Below are 19166 nucleotides of genomic sequence, written 5' to 3' on the forward strand. Positions count from 1 at the left end.
AAAAAATTTTTAATGCATTAGTGATATTAGTGATAATATTTTTAGTGGGATGAATCATTGTTGTGACCCAAAAGGCTTGGATTCTCCCAAGAATAACAACTATCAACAATGATTCATCCCACTAAAAACATCACCACTAATAGCACTAATGCATTAAAAAAGTAAAAAAAAATACAACTCTAAGATCAAAATATCACATCATTAATGGCGAGACCCACTGCCACCTAATTAGTGGAAGAACTAATTAGTGCTCCCAAGCATTTTTCTAATAACTATGCTAATGATGAAGCAGTTGATCCGGACCGTACAGCTGGCAGTGTCTGCTGTGTTTGTGATTGAGAATGGGAATGGGAATGATGAGAAATCCAAGCCAACCATCTCGAAACAACTCCTTCATGTCTTTCTTCCTCTTCTTCCTCTCTCTCTCTCCCCCGCTGCCACCGCCACTGCCACTGGTGGTGGCATTGTGGTGGTTGTTGGTGGCGATAACTCCTCGTCCTCCTCGAGTTCCCAAACCTTCTAAACCCAGTGATTTCCGACACACTCCTCCCCTTTATTACGCTTCCGCCACTCACCCCAGCCACCAGCTCCGCCTGTCGCCCCCGTGACGGTCCCAAAAACCGCCGACTGTCGCTCATTATCATCTCCGTCCGCAGATACAGCATCTCCGACGCCTGAGCATCGCTCCATCTATGATTCAATCCGCCTCCTTCTCCTCCGCCGTCTACGGCGTTCGAAATTATGATCCGGTGCTCCAACCGGTGCCGCTGATCCTCCTCCTCCTCCTCCGGCGCCGCTAACAAGATCTCGTCTCTCCGAGGCTGATGATTCTCAAAGCACCCGACTGAAACGATCTCACATCTATTCTTATTCTCATTTTTCTTCTTTCTATTGTCCAAGCTATCCAACGATCTCCTCTCCGCCGCCGCGTCGCCGCCGCCGTCGTGGTGGTGGTGGTTTTCCGATTTCGCGCCTGTTCGTCGATCCTCCGCCGATGAGTGCCTCCCGGAAACTCGCCGTAAACTTTCCGATCTCTGAATTTCATCAGATCCTTTCGGCGGTGGTAAGGGCTCGTTTTTTTGCCCTAGAATTCCAGAATCTTCGCCGACGAGGAGGATGTCTTCTGGATCGACTCGGTATCGGCAGAGAGGACAAGTGGAATGGCCGTCGAGCCAAGTATCGACGCATTCGACATGGAAAGCGTGCTTGCATTTGGGCAACAATTTCAGCACCTCCGTCGGCTCGAACCGGTTCAAGCAAACCGCGCATTCGAGCCCATCCTTGTCGCCTCTCAGCGATCCGAACCGGAACATCGGAAGCGATTCGATGACGGTTCGATCGACGCCGGAGTTTTTTCTCGAGGACGAAGACGGAGGGAGCCTGCCGGAGAAGCCATTGGCTCCTCTTTTGCAATGCTTGCAATATAGAAGTAATAGAAAGATGATGGATAAGATGATGGTTAAAACGCCTACAATTATCGCTATGCTCGGCCTGAGTGGCGTTGTTTGCGATGGCGGAGATGGAGGATTTGCTGAGCTGGGAATGTTGGCCATGAACAATTTTCTTCCGACATTGCCAAACCCTGCAGAAGCTTGGAAGAAATGAGCAGAAATTGTGAAAAGCAAGAGAAGGTTGTTCTTGTTCTTCAAGAGGAGATTGAAAAGGGGCATTATCTCTGACCCTCCTTGTTGGGTTCTGGAAAATGCTACGAAATTATGAAGAATGAGGAGTGAGAGAGATGGGTCTATAAGAAAAACATACAAAGCTAGAGAAGAAGACAAATGGGGGGTTTTAACTAACTTGGTTGAGCTTTATTGTAATAATTAATTACTAGGATATGAGGTAGAATGAGAAAATAAAGCCAGATTGGTAGAGAGAAAGGGACAAGAACAAAGAATGAGGAAGAGGAGAGAGAGATTCATAGCTGTCGTCCTTACAATGCATTGATATACATGGACATGATGACGATGCAGAAGATGAAAGCTAAGAGAGAGAGAGAGAGGGCCTGAATCAGAATCAGCAGCACCACCGGATGTGAAAGCAGAGCATGGAAAAGCAACAAGGGACAGATGGTTGGCCCTACAAATGTCCTCCACAGGTTCAACCACAAAGGATAATGTTCTCTCCCTCTCTCCCTCTCTCTTGTCTTCCGGATTTGCCTTTGTGTTTTTTAGGCAATTCCTCGAACATGTGCTCTACGCACTTTACAATAAAATTTGTTTTCATTTTTTGTTTTGAGTGTGATAATATTTGTTAATTGGAACTAACTCAATGACATTCTGTGGAATCTCTCGCTAGATAAAATGTGAGCTTCTTGTTTTGTAAAGTGAGAATGGAATTATTCATGTCGTGTGAGATTAAAAGTGAAAAGATTATTTTGTCATTCAAATATTCAAGCAATTGTTTTTTTTTTTTTTTCGGTTCAAAATTGATATTTGAACTAAAAAATAATTTTAATTGAAACAAAGTGTGTAAATAGAAGCTCTTCAGGATCAGCAAATCTCTAGCCAATCCCTTGGGGTTACATATAAGTTAATTGATGTTGATTATAAATGATTGTGGTATTTAGTTACAAATTGTTGTGGTTGTAGAACCAACAAATTTCCAAATCAACAGTTATTACAATTCTATGATTAGAACTAAAAATTATGTTAGTTATATCACTCATTGCAGTAACTTTGATTAGCACCAAAATTATGTTTCAATTATGTTTTAATATGGTATTAGTTACAACTTAATATGATTACACTTAATGACTTAGATGAATATTTTTAGCTCCAATGGCTAAATATGAAAGTAAATATAACTCTTTCGGAATGTGTATAACAAAATTTTCCATGATCAAATAATTATCAATACAAATACCACACAAATTTGACCATGCAATATATAAATTCTTGGACACAGTCCTCTTCCAAACCGAGATTTTTTCTTTTTTCTTTTTTTCTTTTAAAAAGTACAACATTTTATATATTCTAACTTAACGGTAAAAGGGATAAAATTTGACTTAAAACTCAAACCTATTTGGTACAAAATTGTCCCATAAAACCGACTTTTAAAGACAATAGTGTGTAATAAAGACATTATATTTTAATGAAAAGTATGATTTATAATAAATTGGATCTAAATTTTTTGGGGTTTCTTAGGGCACACATCAAGCTTAAAATAATTGTAATTCTTCATAAAAATATAACTACTAAAATATGTACAATTTGCGAGTGCTAAAGGGCACATTCACAAAAAGCCTTTCTTTTGTTCTCCACATTGACAAGATCTTGTTATTCTTTTGCAGAATTTAAGGAATTGTATTGCCTTTGTTGCATGTAAGTTAAAAGGCACAAGGTAGTGATTGGTAGGGTCCCCTCCATCCTCTGAATTGGGATCCTCCCCTTGAGCCCCTCCTTCATTCCCCCCTTGTAGGGTCCTTCGGGTCCACTTTGAGGTCCAGTTTTGATAATCCGAACCGTTCATATTTTTAGATTTATTCAGTATATCATACCTGTAAAAAATCAAGTTGATCGGATATCAGAAAGTATGCGTTCGGAAAACTGTTTATTAAAAAATAGTTTGTAGTCCCAATTTTCTGAACGCATACTTTCTGATATCCGATCAACTTGATTTTTTACAGGTATAATATACTGAATAAATCTAAAAATATGAACGGTTCAGATTATCAAAACTAGACATCAAAGTGGACCCGAAGGCCCCTGCAAGAAGGGAATGAAGGAGGGGCTCAAGGAAGGGATCTGGACTCCCATCCTATAGGTAATGGCGGTGATTGGATCAAGTCATTAAATAGAACCAGGCAATGACAATGAAATAATAATAATGCTAAAATTATAATTTCGAATAAAATAACGATATATATATTTTAAAAAAAATTATATAAAAGATATATACAAAATAATGTGATAGTGTTTTAAATCAATATTAAAAAGTAAAGAGTCATTGAAAAAATATTTTAATTACAATATTAACGTTACCGCATCATTTTTATAAAAATTCTGATGACATGATATTTTCTCTCTAGGTATTTTCATGAATAATTGAATTCAACATTCCACCTAGTATAGACAACCAAAAAAACCAAAGGATTTGACAAAAACTACAATCAATTGGTTCCCATCCACATCATGGGACTTTCAGTGCCAACCGTAATGCACATGCCACGTCTCAATCTCAGTGATAAAGACAGTGTTGTTAGATATATCTAATTTAGAGATTCTAAACACATTTCTAATGAGATGGAAAAAAAGAATCAGACACATCACTGGTAGTGGCGGTGGGTGGGATCAATTGCCATATCACTAGTGGCATCTCTAATAAGAGGTCCCAAGTATTTTTCGTGATAAAAATTACACCAATGAGTCCCACAAATTTGAAATAGTTATATTAATTTCTCCTAAAATTTTAATTTATATAATATTTGATCTTATTTTATGGAAATTTATTAATCGTATAGATGAAAAAAATAATTTTATCATCTTTATTGCACTAAAGTTTTCCCAAGAGAATAGCAGTCTTATTTATCCATGTTCCTACACACCATCAGTAAATTTTGATTTCTTTTAACCTTCATTAAAAGAGAAATTTGTGTAACTATATGTCAAAACTTGTTGTGCTTATTATATTTATCTCTAAATTTCAGTTGATAAGTGTAATTTACCCTTAAAAAGGAAACATAAAGGGCCTCTGATATCATTTTCATTTATCTGGGAAAAATATATATATATATTTAAAAAATTATGTGAAAGGTCTAGGTCTTGGTCTCAGGGTCCTATTTATAAGAAAATAAAATTCTCAATGGGAAAACCACAACACCCGCAGGCATATTTTTCTCAAAAAATTGATTGAGAAAATCGGAAAGAGATTTGAAAAAAAAAATAAAAAAGATATGTAAAATTAAGTAAAATATAAATATACTAGCGTATGCCTGTACCTTCAGTTACGGTGTAAATAATATTAGGATTAGAATATAATTGTAACTCAATACTATTTAAATTTATTTTTTAATTTGATAAATTCATAAATTTATTATAAAATTTTGGAATTCTCACAAAATTCTTCACGAATACTCGCTTTTGCTTATATAATATATAGCTAAATAGATAGATGTGCCTAGCATATATATAATTTCAAATAGAGAAAAAAATAAAAATGGAAGAAAATAAAAAAATAAAAATAAAAGAGGGAGGAAGGTGGGATCATGGAATGATGAATGAGAAAATGAAAAAGTAAGAGAGAGAAACGAGAAAGTAGAAAATATGCGTGTAAGACATTTTTTGAAAAATATATCTCAATTATTGTTTTGTAATTTGAACTGATTTGAGTCATCCAAATGTTCCAATAGGACAAAAATATATTGAAGATTCAAAAACCTTTTTGTTTTATTATATTGATGTTATTCACATTTCACCTATATTTTTTCTTTTTTTTTTTAAATTTCTTCTTAAATCCTCCAAACAAACACAACGTTAATTTGCGGCCCCTTTTAATGGAGGGACCTATTTCCAAGGGATGGTAATATGGATCCTACCCTATGAATATCCATGAAAGTCAGACCCAAATATATAGTATTTTTTCCTTTTTTGTTACCCATCAGATTAATTAAGTGGGGTTTTTTAAATATTCATAGATATGGGTCGGGAATGGGTGCCCGCCCATTTCCCTATGTGTTGCGTTTAGGGTCACAGTTTTCTCATTCTCATTCTTATATAGCAGCGATTCAGTGAAGGCAACGATCTCCATCGGATTTGAGAAGGCAACGATCTAGCGGCGGTGATCTCCGTCGGTGTTACCACGGTGGTTCTGCGGCGTGGTAAGTTTCTCTATCTCGTTCTCTCTTTCTCTCTTGTTCTGTGTGTTTTTACAAATTCATCTATTTGATCCTCTTCCTTCTCTTCTACTCTTCACCCAGGTATTTTCCCATCATAATTTGCATAATTTTCTTTTTCTTTTCTTTTTCCTTTTCCGCCACTTTCTCAGCTTCCAAATAGCACTATTTGGTCATGTTTGATTCACAAGACTAATAGTGAAGTATTAATTATCCATTGGATTAATAATCCTAAACCAAAATGTTAAAACAAACATAGGATAATTGGGCCCACGGATTAGTAATCCCAATCCCATGCTCTAATCCACCCAATCAAACATGCCATTTAGGTTTTCTCCCCTTTCTTAAGAAGGTTGGTTAAGAGAGCATATAATGTATTGTTGTTGGACACTAGCGGCACTCTTTTGCAATTGGCGAAACCTGTCGAAGAGACTTACGCATCAATCGGCAGAAAATATGATTAGCTTCACAGAGTCGTTGCTTTGATTCATGGAAATTTTAATTCAATGTTGTTTAAAGCTATGGATGTAAATCAATTGTGAATTCTCATGTGGAAGATCAAATTGATTTAGGTTTCCTTTGGGAAGTTGGTTGGCTTTTTGACTATTTTAGCCTGGGCTAAAAATCTTCATTTGGGAAGGGTTTTTGACTTTTTTGACTTTTTTGATTTTTTTAACTTTTTTGTGAGAAAAAAATGTAATGATTATAAGTTGGATGTGATGTTTTGTTTTATTGAATTAAAAAATTTATCTTATTTTTGTGGTTATTTTATCAAAAAAAAAAAAAAATCCAAAAGTTGACTTCCCAAACGAAGCTTTACTGTCTATCTATTTTCTTGGGATTTTCGCAGAGTTATACATAAAATGCAATTGAGCAAAACCCTTATTAATTTTAATTTTTGTTTGTTTATTGTTTTTCTTTGGTCTTGTTATAATTGTTCAATGTTGCTGTTCTTTGTGATATTCTGTTTTTTCTTTGTGCTTTGTTGGTAATTGATTTGTTGGGTCCTGAGTTTGATTATTTTAAAACAAAATTTTTAATTAATTAATTAATATGTATCTGATTTTGTTGTTGAACTAAATAAAATAAAATAACATTGAACGTATATTTAATTTTGGTTGTGAACATTTAAAAAAGAAAAAAGAAAAAAGAAAAAAAATTGGTTGTTAACCTTAAAAATAAAAAATAAATAAATGGTCGAGTTGGGTTGGGAAAAATTCAAACCCATTAGGAGATGGGGAGGATAGTATCCATGGGGAATGGGGAATGAAAAAAATTTATTATAGGGAAATAGGGACGGAGAATTTAATATCCACCCCGTTAACCTCCATTACCATCCCTAATTTCCACTTCTAAGGACTTGAACACAACAATAAAGAACCGGTGGTACTACATGTACCAATTAGTATAGTAATTTTTTGACTTTTTGGCTAAAATATGATGTAAAAAAAATTAGTATGTTTGGGATGACTTTTGATTTTTTACGAAAAGATGTGCAAAAAGTAAAGAGAAAGGGAAATCTTTGACTTTTTGGTATAAGTTGTTGATTTTTTAATTTTTTTAGTGACTTTTTGGCTAAAATCACCACTTGCCAAACAAGGCCTACCTAGTGTACCAATTGATGATATGACATAATTTAAGAAGTTTTTTGTATTTATAATTTGTATACTTAGTGGGATTAATAATAATGTCATAACTTGTATTGGTATATTAGTTAATACACTAATTAGTACATGAATAAAGCTTGAGGGCTCGAAAAGATGATTGGCTCGATTGTCCCGAAATTGCAAATGACGTCGTTTTCATTTTTTTTTTTTTTTTTTTGGTCCTCTCCTTAAACAGCGAGAAGGGAGAAGGGAGAAAGGAGAATGGAGAGAGAAGAAGGAGGAAGAGAGAAGAGCAACGACGTGATGATGATGGGGACGAGAGATCTGTGAATGGCGATGGGCGACGGAGAGCAACGGCGACAACGGCGTGATGGCGATGAGAGATCTGTGTGTATACACAGATCGACGGAGAGCTCCTCCTTCTTCCTCTCTCCTTCTTTCTCTATTCTTCTCTCTTCCCCTCGTTTTTTTTTTTTTTATTTTGATTTTTTTGATTTGTGTAGATTTGGTGATTTGTGAGAATTTTTGAGTTTTGATTTTTGATTTGGGTTTGTCTATTGTTGTTGCTGTGTGGGTTTGATTTTTGATTTTTTTTTTTTTTTTTTTTGAGTTTGTTTGTTTGTTGAGTTTTGAGTGAGCTCCAAAGTAGCACAGCAGAGAGGGGAAGGAAGAAGAGACTGAAGGAGAAGAAAAGGAAAAAATAAAAAATAATCAAACGACGTCTTTTGATTATTTTCGGGGCAGTCGAGCCTCTGTCCATTCGGGCTACATAACACAGCTGTTAGTACATATAGCATTATTCATAAAGAACCTATGAACCTTCCAAATGAAATTCATGCATTCTGAAGAATCAAGTAGGGATTAGTACTTTGTCCATTTAAAAGAAAATGTAGACTCATAGAAAACAAGCAATCATGCAGCTCAAGGGTCGCTATATTGCATCTGAGTTTTAGAGCATAACATAGTACTTCATAATGCATTAGATTTGATTTGTTTTTCATCGAAAACTTAAAAAAAAAAGGCCGGAGGTGACCTAGGGTGCATGTTATTTGAAGGGAAAATGCTTTTTCAACCATTTATGAAGTACGAACATCTCTCCAATAGTAATGTATAGGTGTTCGGCATGTATTGAACATAGACACGCAGTGGACACATGTCGGACACTCTACAAGATGTGTCCCTTTTTTTTATATTTAATTTTTGCAATCAGACACGTAAAGACATGATGTAGACACTTTTGGGGCCAAAATATGATTTTTAGAACTTGCAATAGGATACAAAATGTAAAAAGATAAAACTTCAAGAATTAGAAAGGGATCAAAGAAGTCCAAACCTAACTTTTGGAGAAGAGAGAGAGAGAGATCCATCAAAGCCATAAAGTTATTCGAAGAGTCGATCGAAGCCCCAATGCTATTCAAAGAGATCGATCGCTAATCCTTTCTGAGGTATTACTCTTCTTCTCTTCATTTTTATTCGTCTTCTTTGTTCTTGTTCTCTTCGATTCATTCGATTTTGCTCTCTTCTTCGTTTTCTCCTCTTCTTTGCTTCATTTTCTTTGATTCTGCTCTCTTCTTCATTTTCCTCTTCTGTTCTTCGCTTCGCCGTTTCTTCTTCTGTTTGTCTTTTCTTTTCTCTTTTCATGTTTCTTTTCTTCTTTTATATTTCTCATTTAGTTTCTCTCTTCCTTTTTTTTTTTTTTTCCTTCTTCCTTTGAGTAGCCTTTTTTTTTGTCATTTCTATTTTTTTGGTATCCTTATTTAAAAATAAAAATTAAAATTAATTAACTTTATTAAAATCTTGTGGGTACTATTTTTATTAATTTTAAACATATATTAATTTTTTTTTTAATTATACATATATTAAATAAATAAAATTATGTATATTGAACGTGTTCCCAGTATGTTGTGTCTCTCATTTTTTAAAAATTTGTGGTCCATGTATCTGTGTCATGTCCCGTGTTCTTGCATCATTGCCGACCATGGTAGTATGATTTTCAGGCCCTCTCCTTTTTCCTCCCACTGGCCTATTGGGATAGCAGCCTTTGGGACTATTTGACAACGAATCTTAGTTGGCAAGTTTGTATTGCTTCGGCTCCTCCGAAGACAACATATATGAGTTAATATTTGCAAGGAAAAAAAGTTTTGATTATCATGGTACTCACTTGCTATCCTAGAGAAAATTGCCATACAGGTCCAAAAGCACTTCATAACATGGAGAGAAGCCACACTAGACACAGCTTCAGCTCCAGTATTGCCTAGTTTTGTTATGGCCTTGAAAACAAGCACGATGGCTGATTAATGACACGAATACAAACTGCCAACCTAAAGATGGAATTCAATCGTGTGTTCATTGGCAAAGGCATTGCAATATTTAAAAATAAAAATAATAAAAGAAAAAAAGAAAAAGGGTATGTGTGTAGATAGAAAATCATGGGGAATAATTCTTTACAGAGAAAATACATTTTTTCAATCAGAAAATTCAATAATAAAATGTGCTCAGTATAGATATATTAAAAAAAAACTGCCACAAAATTTCAAGGTACAGAATTAGAGGCGTTAGGGACATCATCAAGAATGAAAGGACCAAGTTTACCGGTCCTAAATAAAGTGAGAAACTTTTTTGATACCATAGTACGTGCCTCTGATGCCTTGTGAGGTATCTTCAGCGCCTTCTGAAGTGCTTCAAACTGATGTTCTATGAGATTCTCCAAGTCAGCTTCATATTCTACACTACCATTGAATTCTGAGAGAGTTACAAAAAGTGCACGTTGTACTTCCGTTACAAGATCCTGTGAGAACAGATTTGAAAAGATGAAAGGATAAAAATAGAAGAAAAAAAAATTTAGCAAGCCAAGTATGAAACACTTTAAACCGTTGCTAATCATTCCAACTGTTAACAGAGTTGTGCAGATGAAGAAGAATAAAGAGAATGACATAACTAGCTAATTGTGTTCAGGCAATAAGTTCAAACATTTTACTGTCTCACTAAATAATGGTGAAAAGGATGTCAACCTAACACTCGTAATTGGATTTACATCACTGGGTTCTTGATTTCAACATTATGCATTTCCACTAATTATTGATGCAATGTATTATAATTGAGTCCTATGGGAATAAATCACGATTCGGGAGAGAATATTCATTATATCATGCTTGTCTTGTGACTCAGTCTGACCAAGTAGCCTCCAATTAAACCTTTTTAGAACGTTTTTTTCTGTAGCTGGATGACTTTCAGTGTGCCAAAGGGTTCAGGAATATCCTCAGATGTTTCTGATTGAGAAACATTGGATTCAAACAATGTCAATAATAAAAATCTAAAACTGCCTTGGTCTTTCAGCACATGAAACTGACAAATCATAAGTTACCTCAATGTAGTGCACATCAGATCTATTTATGGGCTTCCTCCTTTTTGGCAGAAGATCTTTGAGATTATATTCATGTTTGTCATCAGATTCATCTGCACCATCTATTCTTCTACTAACCAAGTGCTTCCAGTGGAGGGGGGTACCCCGAGTATTCAAAACTGCCAGTAAGTACTGAGCAATACGTTCTTCACCTACTACCGAATCTTTCACAGACCCTGCATGTTATTTAGATAATAATTATTATCAGTTGCATAAAGAAGCAATAGATCATATAGACAACTATAACTTGAGTTCCAGATGCTAAAATTGATCACAAGACATCTTGATGTTGCATCACCTTGACAAGGATTTCTTCAAACATGTGGTAGGTAAATATAGCATGCTAATTTTGTTCAAGTAGATATGTGATATGATGAGATAGAGGTAGAAATACAAGAAAGAACATATGAACGAAGATACAGAAGGATATAAAGAAAAAAGAGAAACCAAGAGAGAGAGTTAAAGAGGAGGAATAAAGAAGATAAGACTAGGGAAGCATAGAGGCAGAGGAGAAACCAAGAAGCAACGTAGTGAAGATATTAGAGGGAGAAAGAGAACTCTACCTATTAAATCTAAATTTTATTCCCATGGAGACATTCTCAAACCAATCTACCCAACACAGATACCTAATAAGACTCCGAATCACTAAAGCCATAAATTAGAGACTCCTGACAAGACTAACAACTTACAACTGGTAATTGCAAAAGCAGTGATCAAATAGATTAAAAAAGTAAATGAAATTTATAATCAACTCTAGAGAATACAAACATCAAAAGAGTTTATACCAGCCAAAGCTAGCTTTAACCCTGTTTCAATGTCTGGGATACTTGGAACCAATACTCCGGGCGTGTCCAAAACATATATGCTAGGCTTGTGGGCAATCTGTGTGCATTAATAAATTAAACTTTAGCACACAAATCATTACAACAGATCGTAATTTAATATATAATGAAGGAATATTAGATCAAAACATATTTCGTGATAAAGATAGGCTATGAAGCACGGATACGGACATGGACACGCATACGGACACGGACACGGACACCGGACACGGCAATTTCTAAAAAATGGGGACACGGACACGGCAGGGGACACGGCAAATTTTTTAATTTTTTATAAATATTTTTATTTTAATATACATTAATTATTTTATTTATTTATTATATTTTTTAAAATAATGTGTTATTGTTAATTTATTATTTTTATTTTTAAATGATATATATATATATATTATATAAATAAAAATATATAACAAATAAAGAATAATAAAATATGTTAAAATAAATAAAAAGAAAAATTAGATATTTTATTTTATTATATATGATTTAATTAGAATTTTTTTAAATAATTAGATGATTTATTTTATTTATTATACGTTAAAAAGTTAAGAAATAATAATTTATAAAAATTATTATTATATATGATATTTTAAGAAATAATAATTAAATATTTTATTTTACAAGATAAAAATTATAATTTATAAATTTTATTATATATATTATATATGATAAATTATATTATATATATATATATATATATTATCTGATCAATTATAAATTATATTATATATATATATTATCTGATCAATTATCTTATATACTTAACAAAAACACAGAGAAAGAGGGAGAGGGAGAGGGAGAACAGAGACGATCGAAGACACAGAGAGAGAGAGGACAGAGACGATCGAAGCGAGAGAGAGAGCTTACCTTCGAAGTCGTCTGGATGGAAGACGACTGATCGATTGATGGAGATCGACTGATCGGCTGAGAGAGAGGGGCTTACCTTCGATCGACTTGATGGGGGTCAAGGGTCTTCGATCGACTGGATGGAGGTGGTGGATCAATTGGTTTAAATCGACTGATGGAGGTAAGTCGCCTGAACCGACTATCTCTTGACCTTGATCTTTGCCTTCTCTTTTCCTCTATGTCTAAATTTGGACACGCGTGTCCAGATTTGGTGGACACGCGTGTCGCCGCCGTGTCCCCTGTAAAAAAATAATTAAATTAAAGGGACACGCCACCTGGCGTGTCCCGTACGTGTTCCCGGCGTGTCCCCGTATCCCCGATGTGTCCCCGTATCAGACACCCCCACGGCATGAGATCTGGCGTGTCCATACTTCATAGAAGATAGGTCGAGGGATAAAATGACTTTCATAAGAAAATTGCCAGCATAACAGAAGAAAACATGACCACCAATGAATTTACAATGACAGTAGCAATAATAATAGTTTTATTCTAAAGTATAGAAATATTTTAAGCAAAAGAAGATTCTTCATCATCTTGAATGTTCTAAATGCTAACGTCAATACATGGGATTAAACACACTTGTTTTTGCTATGTCACAACCAACCACTAAGTAGCTTACCAATATTTCACACACACAGAGTAAATCTTAAAGAAAAAAATGAGAAAGATGTGGTGGTTATCAAGTTGACCTCTCCTCCCTAAATATCATGTTTTCATGGGTTTACATATCAAACAATTTATTCAGAGATGACATGTAGACGTTAAAAAAATATATGTTTAAATAATGATTTGCTGAGATAGGCAAGCAAATGTGCAACATACTAGTGAAAAATAAAAAAAATTCTGTCATGGGAGGCCAAGAAAAAAAAATTATTTACTAGTAAAACAAAGTTACCTTCCAGTCATCATTGATGAAATTCCTTCCTTCAAATAAAGAGTACAATTTATATACAATTAAGAAAAATTACAAATAAAAAACTACAATTCTTTAGAAAATTGACCTTGTATCCTGCAATATCTTGAGTAACACCGGGCAATGGTCCCACTGTAGCACGCTTTTTCTTCTCCTGCACTAAGAAAAATCTAAAATTTTAAACACTCAAGGTAAATTACTTGAATACCATAAATACTATAGCTGAGTTTCCATTTTTTATCATTTAAAAATAATAATTATGATAGAAAACTCCATAAAAATCTCACCAGGAAAGCGAGATGAGGCAATTTGATGAATCGAATTGATTAAAGCTGACTTGCCAACATTGGGAACACCAACCACCATAACGAGCAGAGTAGGTTCCCTGGAGATTACCTCCTTTAGTTTGAACTCCACGAGGTCAAGAAGCTTTGGGCAAGAACCACAAATAAGAAAATTAGGAAAAAGAATAGAAAGAGTACACGGTAAAAGTTAAAGCAAGTATCAAAGCACAAAATCCTATTGAGTAATAAGCATGGGTATAGAAGACAAGATATGGATGTATCAACACGACATTTTTGGGGAAAAAGGGCACAAACATGGTGTGGAGAAGACAGCAAATAAATATGCATTTTCATATCCATTCATGAAAAAGTAGAGCATCTCCAATGGAACTCTCAAAACACTTGCCAAAGCTATAATTTAACAATAGTGATAAAAAGTGGATCTCCAATGGATTGCTATTTTATTTGCCAAAGATGGCATATGCCATATCTGTTCTCAAATTTGGCAAGTAAAATAGCAATTGTCAAATATGCCACATCAGCAAATATGAACATATTTGTGGCTCCAAATTCAGTTGAAAAAACAGAATTGAAGCAGTAGAAAACCAAATAATTTTTCAAATTTAATTTTTCTATTTAATTTTTCAAATTGAATTATATTTTTTTTAAAAAATTCTAATTTTTCAAATTTTTTTCATTTTTTTATATTTGTCTAGTCGGGAATAATATAAATATATAATTTTTTTTACAAATAGTTAAAAAAAGGTCATAAAAGACAAAAAAATAAACAAAAATAAAATCACAAAAAAACCTATATTCAAACAACACCTACAAACTTGGAGAGAAAGTGGATTGAGAATTGCCAAAATAGCAAGTGACTATTGGAGCACCATTGCTATAATTTGGCAAAATAGCACTATTCATTGCCAAATTATAGCAATAGCAATGGTATTGTAGCAACAACCATTGGAGATGCACAACTTATTATTTCTATGTTACAAATATATTTATATTTTATTATGTCATAATAGCAAGAACTTATTTATTTTTGACATTTTATATGTCGGAAAAAAAGTGGAATAAACTATCCTAATTTCTATTGAAGAAACTCTATTTCCAAAGAAATTAAAAGTATTAAAGCATCTCCAACCATTTCTTCAAATTTAGAGATGCCAAATTTTTTCTGAAGGCTTTAGGTGGTAATTTGGCATCTTCAAAATTTGACATCACTAAAATTAGGTGGCAGCATCTTATGTGGTGATGGCAGAAATACCCAAATGGCCACAGAGTTCTCTTGGTATTCTTCACCAAAGCAAGATCGTAGATGTTGATGTAGAAATTGAGTTTGACTCGTATGATAGGATAGTGGAGTTCCGGAATGAATGTTTGGTAGGAAGAATTGGAATGTGCACGATGAGGTGGTGGAGGCGAGGTACATGTATTCAATCTAAGTGGTGCTTACTATCTTTTCGTTTAACTGTCTAAAGAAGAAGTTAAAAGAGTATTATTCCATAGTCAGTCAATAACCAGAAAACTTCTCTTCCTAGACTAGAGGTCTCCGGCTAGGGGTTGATACTGACCTCATCAAAGACCTAAGATTTGTGTGCATTAGATAATTGGGTTGCTGACACATTTGTGAGATGAAGGGATCTTTAAAGCCAGAGGAGATCGCTGCAGATAATTTGATCAAATAAAAAGCAAGCACATATGAATTGTTCTTGCATGTGTAAGAAGGATGGGGGATTCAGTGAGCCATCTTCTCATTCATTGTAAGGTGGCAAGGAGATGCGATCTTTGCCCCTTCTTTTGTTTGGCATGGAGAGGGGGTTCCCTTCAACAGTTAGGGGGTTGCTTTGGTCTTGGCAAAAAGCTCGAGTTGGGAGGAGGAAAAAGAAGAAACAAGGGAAAATAAAGCAACATATATAAAGGATGAATAATCCCTCACTCTAAAATAGCTAAAACAATACATATTGTATACCCCCTACGGACCAAACCCTCAAACCTCTTAATTGGAGGGGCGTGATAGGGTGCCCAATAAAGTATTGATAGAGTAGCTATTCATTTGACCAAAGATAATAACAACACTCACAAGTTGGAAGGGTATCCTGTAGGTGTGGGATGACTTCTATATATTCACTTATTTTAAGATGAGTAATGGTCATTGCGTGAGGTTTTCACTGGATATTTGGTGTGGAAGGTCCGAGTGTGAACCCTCTTGAGTGAAGTTTTTCCAGCCCCTTTTAAAATTGTGGTGAACATGGGGCCTATGTAGAAATCACATAACTCCGCCAAACATGAGCCCCAAAAGATTTGTTTTACGCACTTGATGGACAGGATATAACAAATCAATAGCAACTACATGATGCGTATGAGCTCAAGAAGAAAAAAATTTAAAATTTTCATACAGGTAGGACATGGAATTTTAAATCAACATATGTTTTCTTTCACAACAAAGGAGGTAAGTGCAAAAGGAAAAATGTAATGACCCCTTAATCACAAGCTAACAACAGCCACCATTTCAGTAGTGTGATTATGTGATATATAGCAACATCATAAAAATTAAACTTTTATGCTCTATTTGGTTCACTGGAATGAGATGGAATGGCCATTCCTTTGGCTGCAGATGATTCCATTAGCAATACATTTTTCATTATCTTTTTAGTTAAACCAAACAAGGGAATGAAATTTTTGATAGAATGATCATTCCATTCCGCTTCATTCCAATGAATCAAACACTACCTTAAAAAGGGCAATGTGCACAACATTGCCAATATTTTTTTCAAAAAAACCAACTAACCTTCTGAACAGAACTTCTACTGTGGGCATTTATTGGAAGGCAATCTTGCTTGCAAGAATCAAAAAACCCAGTCCATTTCTGCAAAAATTAAACCCAAAAAAACACCATAGTTGTCACAACAATCAACACCTGCCTTTACAATTCACTAATTTCCATACAATAACCACAAAAATCAAACAAATGACCAGTCTAGGACTAAATTCCAAACAAATTGAGATTGATTAAAACATTTTACATGCATAATGTTGGGATTGGCCAAATCTTTCTTGTTGAGAGCGATGACTCGCTTCTTGCCTGAGAGCAGAGGTTGGAGATCTTGATTTGCAGAAGAAAGTGGTATCTATTGGTGCAAAAACGAATTGAAATTACAAGAGAGTGATACGAGTTAATATGTACGTATAGATGCGAGAGAGAGAGAGAGAGGACGAACACGGGCGTCGCGCACTTCGATGACGAAGTCAGAAAGCTTGAGGCGGTCGCGAATGGCGCGAGTGGCTGCAGCCATGTGGCCTGGGAACCAATTGATGGTTCCACCGCCCATGTTGAAACCCATCTCCCCCAATCCCTTCTTCACGACCTTCTTCACTCTCCCTCCCATCTCTCTCTCTCTCTCTCTCTCTCTCACACACACACACACACACACACACACAAACATACAACAAAACCCTCCAAAAACCCCCAAAACCCTCACTTTCTTGATCGACAATCGACAGTGATCAGTGGATTTGGAGGGTTTTCAACAATCCTCTACACATCCCCCAAATGTTTAATTTGCTTTTCAGAAATTTGGTTCAAAATTTTGTTATAAAATATTAAAAATTAGTTTTGTGACGGAAATGAAATAATCAAAATTATTTATTATTAATTTTTTCTTTTTTTGAAGGTATAAATAATTTTTAATAATAAATTTTGATATTTATTGCTATCAAATTAAGTTTTTATTTAAAAAATTTTAAAAATAGTTTAAAAAATTCAAACAAAAATGGTGAAAACCATAAAAAATAAAGCATGAATAATTTAAGGAGAATTGACCTATAAATCCCATATGAATGAATTGCAAACCATTAAGTCCCAATTGTTTTATGATGATATCAGAAGTCTCATTTTTTGTTGTATTACGTTTTTGCCCATAGTTAGTAATTTTGAGTTGTTTAGATTGCGTACGTGGTGGACCTGCCACGTTTTGGAAAGCGTCTTATAGATTTTTTTGCGTTGGTACGTTAGATTAGTCCAACCACATCACCACACCATGAAGCCCAGTTGTTGGCCCATTTTGAGTTGTTTAGATTGCGTACGTGGTGGGCCTGCCACGTTTTGGAAAGCGTCCTATAGATTTTTTTGCGTTGGTACGTTGGATTAGTCCAACCACATCACCACACCATGAAGCCCAGTTGTTAGCCCATTTTTTTTTTTTTTTTGTGAGTGAAATTCTGACGGGCCAACCCACCTTGTATCTGAAACTGATGATACCGTCCACATAGTGAAAACCGTTTGATGAACATAGTGATGTTGTAGAAGGTTAAGAAAACCATCAATCGACGTTGTCGAAAACTATCCATCTTCCATTGCACGTCAGTCGTCAAGCCCTCTCGATCGTCGTGATTGGGTTCTAAGACCAAACCAGTGGTGACCACCAGGTGATTTAGGGAAATTGTTAGGAGATTCAATTTTTTTTGGGTTGGGAGTGTTTGTCAGTGAACCACATCTGGTTGGGGTTGATAAACAAGGCAATCTTGTTGGCGGATTTGTAGGGGTGATTTGGTGGTGTGGACCGCATTGTGAACGACATCCGCTGTGCAACAGTGAGTACCCACATCTTCAATCTTAATGTGTTAGATAGGGTGTTGTTCTATTTGGGTTTGTTGTGTGCTTTTTGTTAGTGTGTGCATATTTTGTTGTTGCGTTGTGTATTTGAGCGGAGTTGTCATGATGTGTGTGTGTGTTAGGGGGTTTGGAGGTTGTGGTTGGTGATGTCTGGAGATAACTATGTTAGGATTGTTATTGGATAGGGCATATGTGGGAAGATAGTTTTTTTTTTTTTTTTTTTTCCCTAGGTAGGGTTTTTAATTCAAATATGGGAAGTTGGTGTGGTTAGTTTTTGTTTTTTGTGTGGCAGGTGTTGTGTAAATGGTTTGGAGAGACGGAAGGGCTTGCGTGGTTTGAAAGTAATGGGTGTGGGATGGTTTATGTTATTGATGTGGTTGTTGTGGTGTTTCTGTCTTGTTATATGTGGGTGTGCATGCGTTTGGTAGTGTGGTGATTGTGTTGGTGGAGCATTGGTGATGTGGTTAGATTGTGTTTTTGTGTGGCAGATGGTGTGTATGTGTTTTGGGGGGTATGTTGCGTGTGGGTAATGGGGGGGATGATGGTCAATGTTGTTGATGTGGTTGGTGTGAATTTCCCCACATCCTTACCAAACACGTTTTCATACAATACAATGGTAAAAAAGTAAAAAAAATCCACACCCCAAACAATGCACGAGATTTGTTGGTAAACATTATCATAAAAATAGGATTGGTAAGAGTATTAAAAAAAAAAAAAAAAAAAAGATCTCTCAATCCAAAACTCTCTCAAATGGGATTTC

The 19166-nt window shown here is 35.1% G+C and overlaps 2 protein-coding genes across 3 annotated transcripts; both read right to left on the bottom strand.

Annotated features, from left to right (window-relative positions):
• LOC114299691 (RING-H2 finger protein ATL43) lies at nt 1-2384 on the bottom strand. The gene has a single exon (XM_028244486.2). The coding sequence runs from the start codon at nt 1668-1670 to the stop codon at nt 273-275; it is 1398 nt and encodes a 465-aa protein (XP_028100287.2). The 5' UTR covers nt 1671-2384; the 3' UTR covers nt 1-272.
• Nucleotides 2385-9835: 7451 nt separating this feature from the next.
• Nucleotides 9836-18767, bottom strand: LOC114299692 (P-loop containing nucleoside triphosphate hydrolases superfamily protein). Of its 2 annotated transcripts, XM_082890853.1 has the most exons (8): nt 17013-18767; nt 16818-16922; nt 16583-16660; nt 13789-13930; nt 13590-13660; nt 11629-11725; nt 10805-11019; nt 9836-10228 (listed from the first exon to the last, which is right to left on the bottom strand). In XM_082890853.1, the coding sequence occupies exons 1-8, from the start codon at nt 17235-17237 to the stop codon at nt 9974-9976; spliced, it is 1188 nt and encodes a 395-aa protein (XP_082746979.1). In that variant the 5' UTR covers nt 17238-18767; the 3' UTR covers nt 9836-9973. The 2 variants fall into 2 exon arrangements, with proteins under 2 accessions (XP_082746979.1, XP_082746980.1); XM_082890854.1 differs by lacking the exon at nt 11629-11725 and having other exon boundaries at nt 13590-13655; nt 17013-17374.
• Between the last annotated feature and the right edge of the window lie 399 nt (nt 18768-19166).

This window comes from Camellia sinensis, chromosome 10, assembly GCF_055761805.1.
Source record: "Camellia sinensis isolate YWXY chromosome 10, ASM5576180v1, whole genome shotgun sequence".
NCBI classification, from domain to species: domain Eukaryota; kingdom Viridiplantae; phylum Streptophyta; class Magnoliopsida; order Ericales; family Theaceae; genus Camellia; species Camellia sinensis.

Excerpts from the sequence above, each read along its gene's own strand:
- LOC114299691 (XM_028244486.2), bottom strand. The coding sequence starts at position 1,670 with ATGCCCCTTTTCAATCTCCTCTTGAAGAACAAGAACAACCTTCTCTTG.
- LOC114299692 (XM_082890853.1), bottom strand. The coding sequence starts at position 17,237 with ATGTTTGTGTGTGTGTGTGTGTGTGTGTGTGTGAGAGAGAGAGAGAGA. Across the intron at positions 16,661-16,817 it reads CCAATCCCAACATTATGCAT|AAATGGACTGGGTTTTTTGA; the intron begins GTAAAATGTTTT and ends TAATTTTTGCAG. Across the intron at positions 11,726-13,589 it reads AAGATATTGCAGGATACAAG|ATTGCCCACAAGCCTAGCAT; the intron begins GTCAATTTTCTA and ends TAATGCACACAG.